The sequence below is a fragment of the Triticum aestivum genome, chromosome 4A, assembly GCF_018294505.1.
Source record: "Triticum aestivum cultivar Chinese Spring chromosome 4A, IWGSC CS RefSeq v2.1, whole genome shotgun sequence".
NCBI lineage: Eukaryota > Viridiplantae > Streptophyta > Magnoliopsida > Poales > Poaceae > Triticum > Triticum aestivum.
In genome coordinates, this window is record NC_057803.1 from 718388838 (window position 1) to 718400267 (window position 11430).

Below are 11430 nucleotides of genomic sequence, written 5' to 3' on the forward strand. Positions count from 1 at the left end.
CCAACGTGGCGAAGACCGTGGCCGCCAATCTGTTGGAGTGTGAAATCAATGGGACAAACTCCAGATGCTCAGCAGCGGCATGTTGCCCATTGTCTGCAGCAAAGTGAGGTGAGCAACAACCACAACCTCTTCAGCATATGGTGCCATGCTATTTTTCTTCAGCAATGACCCAATGACGGCATCCAACCCTACTGCCATATATACTTTACTGATGCAGGCTCAGCGCCTCAAGGCGTTACTGCTGTTCCAGACTATCAGCTATTGTTAAGTCAGAGATCTACCTATAAGCCCACATCTGTTGATTGCTTGACGACCAACTGAAAACTCAAAGCCAAAATATGGTGAACACTCTCAGGACCATAAAAGAAGACAGGGCTATTGGGGCCTACGTGTGTTGAAATTATCCTTTGTCAGAGGTCTGTTATTGAGAAGGAATCAAAGAAAAAAAAATCATGCATCCAGGAGTGACCCGTCACAACTAACAAGATGCGGCCTACTGCTCAGTAGAAATCATGCACATTTCTCCCTATTTATCTGTTGCGAACAACCAGAATATATACGCAATACCAGACTTGACCTTGTTTGTTTCGTCAGTGGAAGCAACACCAAACCAAATGAACAAAACAATATCATATTTGCTAATATCGAAGCCAACAACTCAAGATGGCAATGCTAGGCCGAGTTCACGGATACAAAGTTCAAATTCTCACCCACATGTTTCGAGGCTTTGAGCAACACAGAAACAGCACCAAAATATGCATAGGGCGACTCCGCTAGCAGGGAAGTTGGCTGGCTGGCTAGCCTCTTTGTCGGTGGCACCATTGAAATATATACATCAGACCAGAATTGAAATGCAATAAACCAAACCCTTCTTTGTAGGAACAGAGCATGCAGTTTTTTTTTTTTGAAGGGAACAGAGCATGCAGTTAAAAGCAGGCTGGTACAGGGATCACTTGTATTTGTTTTTCCTAGACCACAGTCCAAGTGATCCAGTTTTATTATTTATTACAAACCACAATGCTTAAACTGCTGGAGGCTCCAGCTTTTACAACGCAAGAAGCAACCACATCACAGTGACCAACAGAAACAGTAAGGGTAATAAACAACAAACTTACAGCAAGCAAGCAAGCAGAGCGACGAGGTCAGTCGTACTTCACTCCAACTGTGAAATGATTGGGGTGCCTCCCGCTCTCCGCCTTTAGCAGCTCCAGAGTTCGGTCCAGCGCAGGGTTCCCTCTTTTACCTGCGAGCTGCACCTCTTTAAGGCTCGTCAACTAAAGTGCTCGGTGCCCACAATGCTTTTCTCGAAATTCAGTGAAAGTTTTTCCAGTTTTGTCATGGATCCTTCCTCAGATTTATAGACTAAGAATATGTGTTGTTTGCATTACAAGGATACGCAAAGTACAACGTCGCAACTCTCAAGCATAGCTGAGACCGAAAATAAGAACGAGGCTCGTGTACACAAGCAGGAAAACAAAACGCCAGCCTAACCAAGAGAAAGGGAGAAGAAAGAAGAGGCTAAGCTACAGCCATGGCTTCTGCACAGAAGCAAGAAAACAAAGAGAAACGACAGCAGGCAAAAAGAAAATGAATCACAGCACAAGTTCTTTATTTAACAGCCACAGCTGAAATGCAAAGAAATTAGTCCGAAAATGAGAAACACAACTTAGTCTCAGTCTTACAATAAGTGCAGTCTTATTTAATAGCCACAATCCTGCCGTTGCCCATCAAATTTAATAGCCACACCCGGAAATAAGCAGAAACGGACAATAGTAGCAGGCTAGCAGCAGCAGTAGCAAACGTGAGAATAGTGCGTCTTGAAGAAACAGAGGAAACCCGGATGGTATATATACAGGACATGAGCTGCGGCGCGAATCGAATAACAACACCCCTTAATTTGACGCTTTAATTCATTGAGTCGAACCTGCACGCGGCCCAAATACTGAAGCATCTTCCTTCCGGCCGGCGACCTGCATAAGAACCAACATCATATCAGATCAACATGTTAAAAAGTAGTAGTAGTAAGACTACTAGAGAGGAGAGAGGAAGCAAGTAGTGGTACTGGTTGGCAGGGTGAGCGGATGTAGCTTCTCGCACATACCTGCACATTTCCCTACGGATGTGGCAGATCAGTCTCGGAGAGAATAGTGATACTGCTGGCTTGGCGTTGTGGACCATTGGCGCAGCAAGGTCAAGAAGTCACTGCTGATCTCGTAGAAGGCTAGACGCTGGAGGGGCAGGAGGAACTCAATGCCAGCTGGGACCTCCGTCATGCTGCTCAGGTTGACCAAGTATAATTTTTCCAGGCTTGCCATGGCACCTTGCTGTATATCTAGCCGATTCAGATTAGGCAGGTCTTCCAGAGAGAGAATCTCTAGCTTGGGAAACCATCCTGTGAGAAATGCCAAATGCTCTCCATTGTATGCTCTGGTGAAATCTAGAAATGTCAAGTTTGACAACCGAGAAAGGGATGGCAGGGGGTCTTCTCTCAGCTGTGACCAAGATAGATGCAATTTATACAAGTTCTGCCCCCCAGCAGCTTGGAACAGAGGAGACTCATCCAACACCCCTTCGGCTAATCGTCCTCTCATAGTTAGCTTCCACAGGTTTGGCAGACGGACATTCAACAGGAGCACCTCCTTCTCATCACTTGCAATCACATCTAGGAAGGACAAATACTGCATCTTAACTAGAGACTCACTGATACTTCTACAGTAGATTCCCTTCACATTCAATAACCTCAAGCTTCTCAATTGCCTCAGCTCCCCTAAATGTCCAACAGAATCATCCTCTAATTCCAATGTTTGTAGCGTCTGAAGGTTTATTAGATTTCCAAGTCCATTAGGGATATGCACACCACTGCAACTTGCAAGCTCTCTCCAATTTGAATCAATTACTCTCTCAGCAAATAAGTGCCTGAGCTTCTTCAGTTTCACAATCCCACTAGGCAACTCATGTATATCAGATTCATAAAGGTCAAGTGTCAACAAATTTGAAAGCTTCTCAATAGACTTCGGGAGCATCTTCACCTTTGAACCGCGCAAACTCAAATGGCGGAGATTAAAAAGATCGCCAATAGCATCTGGAATCTTCTCAATGGGCAGACCATGCAATTCTAGCACTGTCATATATCTTGACTCCGTGAATAGCAAAGGTATAGTGGATGAGGGCATGCTATTGTCCAATGTAATCACTGTACGAAGTTGGTGTATACCAAAAATTGGCTGATTCTTCTTCTTCTTCTTTAGTTTGTGGACTACCAACCGTCGTCCAACCATCTCAAGAGACCCCTCACATTTATTGTCATAAGTAACACCAAAGCAGTTCTTTTGGCACAAGTCCAATGCCAAGTCACGCAAGATATCATGCATTCGGAATGTCTTCATCCTACCAAATGTGTTCCTCTTGATAAGTTGTAACATGTTTCTGTCAACCAACTCCTTTAAATAGCCCTCCGCCACTTCTTCTAATGTGCTTTCACCCCTCTCCTCGACAAACCCCTCTGCTGCCCATAACCGTGCAAGTTGTTTCCTGTGTAAAACATAGTCTTCTGGAAATAGACTGCAGTACAAGAAACAACTTTTCAAGTATGTTGGAAGGTAGATGAAGCTCAAATACAAAACATTCCTTATATGGTCGAGCCTTGAATTATTGATTATCTCCCAGCTCAGTTGATCATTTATCCTTCTCCATTCTTCCATGGTTTTCTCACGCACACGCAAGAGGCTACCAACTGACACAATAGCAAGAGGCAAGCCTTTGCACTTGCTAGCTATTTCCTCGGACAATGGCTTCAATTCTGTAGGACATTCATGGTTTGTATCTTTTGGAAAGGCTTTCTTACAAAAGAGATCCCATGCCTTGTCTTTTTGTAAAGCTTCAAGTGTTAAGATATGTCCCTGAGAGGCAAGTGCAGCAACATCGCCTTCCCTTGTCGTGATTATCAGTCTACTACCCTTATCATTATGAGGAAGTGCCCCAGACAAATCATCAAATGCTTCTGGAGTCCAAACATCATCCAATACGATAAGATACTTCTGTTGCTCCAGATATTTCTTTAGTGTCTCTTCAAGGCTCATGATATCCATAGCTAGAGTGCTAGATAGAACACTGCCATTATCTTTAAAAAGTTCCTTAATTATATTTCTCAAGACATCTTCTCTAGAATAAGTTTGAGAGATGGAGACCCAGGCGTAGCACTGGAATTTCTCCCTCTCCTTATTGTAGACATTTGCAGCTAAAGCGGTTTTACCAAGACCTCCCATTCCGAGCAGAGCTATCATAGAGCACTCCAGATCATCAGCTCCCAACCACTGCTCAAGTTTCTCTCTGTTTTCATCCACCCCCACTAGATCTTCTTCATCAAGGGAGCGTGAAATGTTTGCTAGATCTTGGGATCTCTTGACAATGTAATTTGAGTTGTCTTCCCTGTTGTTTATTATGGGAACCCAACGGTTTTTTGCATCTGACAGGTGTGAAAGGTCTTTCTCTATTTCCTTCACCTTGGAAGCTATCCTGTTCAAAGAAAGCAAAGATCTTGGCTTCTTGAAACCCTTCTTCAGAAAGAAACAACAACCAATATCATGTTCCCGACCAACAAGATACAAGTACTCATCCACCATGTCCTCCATCACATATGCTACTTTCTGTACCTCCTCCAACCAGCCCTCATATACTTGATTGTTGTGACTACGAATGTCCATTTGACATAGAACATCATGCATTATGCGAAGCTCCCTACCAACACGGCCCATACTGCCCTGTAGTTCTAGTAGTAGTGTGCCATACCTTCCAAACTGTACGCTGGCCTGGTCTTCCGCTGCCTTTGCCAAGGCAATTCCAATCTTTCTAATGGCTAGAAGAATCACAATCTCCGCCATTACTTTGAGAATTGCTAATGTCTCTGTATGATCAGAATGACCACTGTAAATGAAGTGATACCTTAATCATAAAAAAATAGTGAAATTCTTCTACTAGCAACTACGAAGCACCTGCAAAAACACTTCAAAACTCACCAAACACTTGCCATAACACTTAAAAACTCTCCAACCACAATGGAAAGGTAAAATAAGTAGAACTTTCCCAAGAAATACTACTAAAGTCAAAATTCATATTATTAGTTATCTAATTCTAACCAAGATAGCCAAACAAAATTAGCTCTTTCGACAGGAATGTTCGTGAATTTTAAAACACTTGAGACTGTGCTATAGTCAACTATGGCAAACAGAATGTTATTAACTAGCAACAAGAACTAGCGACACTCCACTAAATAAACGCTCGTGTATGTTTCTCTTCCCTATAGTGATATATTAGGTTAAAACACCTCAAGTGTTGGAATCTGAACCAAGTCAAAGAGGAAACCAAACTGGCATACCTGGCAGCTTGCCAATATGCATGTTCTACTTCCAAGTAACTTAGTTCAATATTTCCCTAGATGTATGGAGAGACTAATAGCTAAAGTTGTTGATTAAGGTACTATAAAGAAAGTTGTAGCGCAATCAAGAAATGTATAAAAAGCAAAACTATAGTGTCATAGATGTCATTAGGCAAATCAATATGTACTCCCATGATTACAGTGACTCCAATTAAAAGGAGCCATCAATTTTCACTTCAGGAAATCCTCAAACAACAAGAATGTTCGTTTTATGAGGTAGAATTTCCCACAAGAGCATATGAAAATTTCCAATATATTGTATCTTCAATGCAAGAGCATTATCAACAGCGACGTTAGAGATTAATTCCAGATATTTTGGCTACCCCGGAAAACAATGGATGGCAACTACAACCTGAACATACATACATGCCAGCTCACCAGACCTTGGCACTGACAAATTAAGCTCGTCCTTTTCCAGAAGAAATCATATTCTGTTTATGTTGTCGTAAGAAATCAAAATGTGTCACCCACAAACTATACTAGGTTTTCCAAGTTCAAACTATACAACAGAAGTGAATTTTATTTGCACCGAGGAAGATTACTCTGAGTGCAACCTAAGATAGGAAGGAAAGTAGTGAAGGATGATGCACCTGCCTTGTTATGGCTTAGATCTGATCGATCTTGGCAACCTCCTTGTGCACTTTCGAATCTGAAACCACCATAACAATCTTCTCGTAAAAAGAAAAAGAAGAGACCTCATGGCTCAGCTGGTCTTGTTGTCATTGTAACTTGATTATAGAGATTTTGAACTGTCATGGAGTCATTGGCATGATCAGAGAGTGTGCAAGCTTGTTGCTGATGACAAGTAGCTGGATCTGATCTTCCTCCTTGTTCCTTTTATCCAACAAAATTAGAGAAAAACATGGCCAAGAAAACTGCTCAATTTTTGCATCAACCTAGTTAGGATATTAACAAGAGAGCTAGTAACAACCAAATTAAGGGCAACGCACCTGTTGTAATCGGCATAGATCCGGCTAGATTTGGACCTATAGGAACCTGCTTGTGTCATCTGGCATGGCTTGGTGAGTGGGTAATGCTAGTCTTGTTGTTGAAGCCAGAGAGCCTGCAAGTAAAGTCAAATTGATGCTAGGCTTGTAGTCAAGTTGATGGTAGTCTTCTTGTGATTGCATCTCAACTTTTTATTTTCCATATAATCTAAAAAAAACAATGTTCGCTATGGTCCCCATGCATAAGGATGCTTTATGGCATGCATTAGGACAACATAGAGCAATAGCTTTAACAGCCTTGCTAATGTGCAACCAAGGATTCCTACTTCACTATTCTGTTGTTGGACCTTCCCTATGCGCTCTCTTTTTGGTATGTTTTTACCAAGGTGGTAACCTCTGGGAGAAGATTTAGAAATTCTGAAACCTCAAAATGATGTGATGGATGGCAACATTAAAAGAATTTAAGCATATGAACATACATTGTATGTGTTGCCAACCTCAAAAAATACAACTGGAACATATAGGCAATACCACACTTCACATCTTGTCTCATTGGTGGAAGCAACATCAGATCAAAATAAATAAATTTACTTGTCTAATGCTGGATGACGCTTAATTAAGATCGAGGCCATGGATATTGAATACAATTCAGTTCAGATTTAGTGAAATTAAAAGTTCAAATTCTCACCCATGTCCAACGAACAGCGCAAAATGGGCGCAGTTATCTGCATTGACAAGAGAACTAGGAAGGATAACAAATTAAGGGCAACGCACCTGACTTGTGGATGTAGAGCCGGACAGATTTGGACTTGTGGTGCGCTTCAAGATTAAGACATCAAAGCAGTGTCATGGCGTGGTGAATGGGGTATGCTAGTCTTGTTGAAGCCGTCAGCAACAAGAAAGAGAACCTGCAAGTCAAGCATGTGCTTCGCTTGGTGAGTGGGGAATGCTAACTTGTTTGTAAAGCAAACCATATAGAGAACATGCAAGTAAAGTATATGCTAATCTTCTTGCAGTTGAAGCTCAATTGTTTTCCTTTTTTGAAAGCAGAGCACTGCACCTGTGTGCACATCACTTCTAGCACTGTGACGAATTAAAGGTATTTTATGGATGGTTACATTTTAAGAATTTAAGCACATGCACACACAGTGCATGTGTTATGGGGAGCAGTAGCATGAATAATTACAAGGGGGTTTCTGAAGCACCCACTATTAAGCATTAAGGCTATATTCAGATACAACACATCCTGACCAGGAACTCGCTGTTGATTTTCCATAACACAAATACCATGTTCATGCTGACCAGCGACATGATTGCTGACAACTTGAGATGAATTATATGGAAGGGTCTCAAGATTTTTCCTCCCATATTCTTTGAATGCATGAATGCATCTCTAAATCAACTAATTAAAAGGTGTGACATTGTTTCTTTGTCAGAAGTCTGTTATTGATGAGAAGACGCAGGAAAACATGTGTTCAGGGATGAGCTGTAAGATTCCAAGTGTGTGGTGTTGAATGCAGAGGGATAATTAGTATCCCCATAACTAATACTACTAACAAGATGCAGGGACCATAAGTCTGTCAAAGGTAGGTAGCTAACTAGCGAAAGTCATACTGATAACGAAGGGCAGGAAGCATGAGTCTCTGAGCAACATCACAAGTTTCAAACCCCAGTGGCGATCATGCAAATGTCTTGTTATTTACCTTTGAGGCACAGCCAGAACATACAGGCAATACCCACTTCACATCTTGTTTCGTTAGTGGAAGCAACATCAGATCAAACAAATAAAACAATTTTACTTGGCCAATGCTGGCAATTGAAACTAAGCAGCTCAAGATGCCAACACGTTGGATGACGATTAATTAAGAACGATGCCATGGATACAGAAGACAATTCGGTTCAGAGTTAGTGACTTTAAAAGTTCAAATTATCACCCTTGTCCTACGGACAACACAAAATGGGCACAGATATCTGCAATGACCTAGCTAAGATATTGACAAGAGAACTAGGAACAAAACCAAATTAAGGTCAACGAACCTGTGACTTGTAGATGTAGAGCCGGCCAGATTTGGACTTGTGGTGGTCTCCTTGTGCGCTTTAAGAGCTAAAACATCAAAACAATGTCTTGGTGTGGTGAATGGGGTATGCTAGTCTTGTTGAAGCCATCAAGAACAAGACAGAGAACCTGCAAGTCAAGCATATGCTTGGCTTGGTGAGTAGGGAATGCTAACTTGTTTGTAAAGCAATCAACAACCAAACAGAGAACCTGCAAGTAAAGTACTAATCCATCCGATTCATATTACTCATCTTAGATTTGTCTAGGTACGGATGTATCTAAACGTGTATAGATACATACCACATAGCCACATGATGTTGGACGTTCCTTATGGGGCCCTGTGTTCATATTGAACATGGCACTCTTTTTTTCTTTTATAAAGGTATCTTCCGGGAGAAGATTTAGACATTCTGAAACTTCTAAAATGATATGGATGGTAACTTATTTTGAATTTAAGCATATGCACTGATGCAGATACAGTGCATGTCTTGTATTTTGATCATGAGAAGCAGTAGCACTGAAGCTTACAAGGATTTCTGAAACACCCACTATTAAGTACTCCCTCCGTAAACTAATATAAGAGCATTTAGATAACTATTTTAGTGATCTAAACGCTCTTATATTAGTTTACAGAGGGAGTAACAATAATAAGTCTATATTCAGATAAGCCTAGTCTATATTCAGTAGCTAAACCAACTAGCAGCAGCAAACTAAGTTATATGCATACCGAGAACTACAAAAAATTGCCGTGACAGAACATCCACCAACCCAACGGAACAGCTATATCACAAGTATGGAGAAAAATCTTTTTTGAGAGACTGAAACTCAGTGTTGATTTGCCATAACGCAAATAACTGTTTGCTTACATCAGAATTTGTCTGGACAGATAGCGCATGCTGACCCAGATATGGTTGGTTGCTGGCAACTTTAGAGGAATAACAGGGAAGGGTTTAACTTGTACTCACTTTCTTTTCTAAATCAATTAATTACAAGGTGTGTCATTCTTTCAGATGTCTGTTAGTGATGAGTAGCCAAAAAAACATGTGTTCAGGGATGATCCCAACCCGTAAGATTCCAAGTGTGTGGCGAATGCACATGGATAAATAATATCACCATAACAAATACTACTAACAAGATGGAGGGACCATAAATCTGTCAAAGGTAGCTGGCTAAGTCATACTAATAACGAAGGGCGCCAATCTATGTGTCATTAGTGTCTAAACAACATCACAAGTTCCAAACCCCAGTAGCAATCATGCAAATGTCTTATTATTTAACTGTGAGGAAGGAATAACCGGAACATGTAGGCAATACACACTTCAGATCTTGTTTTGTCAATGGAAGAAACAACAGATTAATAAATAAAACAGTTTTACTTGGCTACCGCTGGCAATCGAAAGCGACAGCTCAAGATGGGAATGCTTTTGATGACGCTTAATTAAGGTCGAGATCGTGGATACAGAGGATAAATCAGGTTTAATTCAGTTCAGATTTAGTGACATTACAGGTTCACATTTTCATTCATGTCCTACGAACAGCACAAAACAGGCACAGATGTCTGCATTGACCTAGCTAAGATATTGACAAGAGAACTAGGAACAAAACCAAATTCAGGGCAACACACCTGTGACTTGTAGATGTAGCGCCGGCCTGATTTGGACTTGTGGTGTCCTCCTTGTGCGCTTCAAAATCTAAAACATCGAAGTGGTGAATGGGGAATGCTAGCCTTGCTGAAGCCATCAACAACAAGACAGAGAACCTGCAAGTCAAGGATATGCTTGGCTTGCTGAGTGGGGGATGCTAACTTGTTTGTAAAGCAATCAACAACCAGACAGAGAACCTGCAAGTAAAGTATATGCTAATCTTCTTGTGGTTGAGGCTCAATTATTTTCCTTATTTGAAAGCAGAGCACTGAGCCTGTGTGCATATCACTTCTAGCACTGCGATGAACTAAAGCTGCTTTATGGAAGTGTGATAACATGTCCCTATGCTCGCTAGTCCATATTCCATATACTATACTAAAAGCAATTTTCCTACTTTAGTATTCTGCATGTAACACAACACAGCCACATGATGCTGGATGTTCCTTATGGGGCCCTCTCATTTTCTTTTACAAAGGTATCTTCTGGGAGAAGACTTAGACATTCTGAAACTTCTATAATGATATGGATGGTTACATTTTTTGAATTTAAGCATATGCAATGACGCAGATACAGTGCATGTCTTGTATTTTGATCATGAGAAGCAGTAGCACAGAAGCTTATAATGGTTTTTGAACACCCACTATTAAGTAATGATAAGTCTATATTCAGATAAGCCTGAGCAGTACAGTAGGTAAACCCATGTGTATTAATTGCTGCAGGCTTATTATCAGGGCCTGCATGAGCTATTCAGGATTCTTACTATGCAAACCAATAATGAGAGACTCTTTTGAGACTATATCAGATATAGTCAAGTCCAAGATTTATCTGTAAGTCCGCATCTGTTGACCTAATTAAGCTTGTTCAGATAATTGCCAGAAAGAACATGTAATCTGTAAAGGTAACAAAGGGAGACGCCTCCCTATCAACTGCTAGTGCTAGGCACAACCTGAATATATGGGCAACAGCACACTTACGTCTCGATCCGCCAGTGGGAGCAGGATCACACGAACAAAATGGATAAATACAACATTTCCCCTTGCCCATCAAAACCAACATCTGAAGATGCCAACGTCTTAATTCAGTTCAGATTTAGTAGCAAGTTCCTCTAATTGACACCCAGGTCCTACGGACAGCCCAAAGAAGGCATGGTTGTATGCAAAGGGCGGTTGGCTGGCTTACCTCCGCGTCGCCGCCGCCGGCCGCGGCCGGGAGTCTGTATTACTGGCGCGATTTTTTTACGCATCCTTTTCTCCTTTCATTTTGAATTTTTTTCAGATTTCAAAAAATATTCTGTATTTCTAAAAAATGTTCACAAATTTGAATAAAATTTTAAAAACGTCTTGGAAATTC

At 41.1% G+C, this 11430-nt stretch overlaps 1 protein-coding gene and 1 long non-coding RNA gene across 2 annotated transcripts; both read right to left on the reverse strand.

The window, feature by feature from the left end:
- Window positions 1-1653: 1653 nt before the first annotated feature.
- On the reverse strand, window positions 1654-5330 carry LOC123088317 (disease resistance protein RPM1). The gene is made up of 2 exons (XM_044510511.1): window positions 2102-5330; window positions 1654-1970 (listed from the first exon to the last, which is right to left on the reverse strand). Exon 1 carries the CDS (start codon window positions 4878-4880, stop codon window positions 2130-2132), a length of 2751 nt encoding a protein of 916 aa, XP_044366446.1. The 5' UTR covers window positions 4881-5330; the 3' UTR covers window positions 1654-1970; window positions 2102-2129.
- An 89-nt stretch (window positions 5331-5419) lies between these two features.
- On the reverse strand, window positions 5420-10162 carry LOC123083376 (uncharacterized). The gene is made up of 5 exons (XR_006439284.1): window positions 10062-10162; window positions 8419-8566; window positions 7156-7289; window positions 6385-6497; window positions 5420-6268 (listed from the first exon to the last, which is right to left on the reverse strand). It is a non-coding gene; the product is annotated as an uncharacterized lncRNA (long non-coding RNA).
- Window positions 10163-11430: the final 1268 nt, after the last annotated feature.

Excerpts from the sequence above, each read along its gene's own strand:
- LOC123088317 (XM_044510511.1), bottom strand. The coding sequence starts at position 4,880 with ATGGCGGAGATTGTGATTCTTCTAGCCATTAGAAAGATTGGAATTGCC.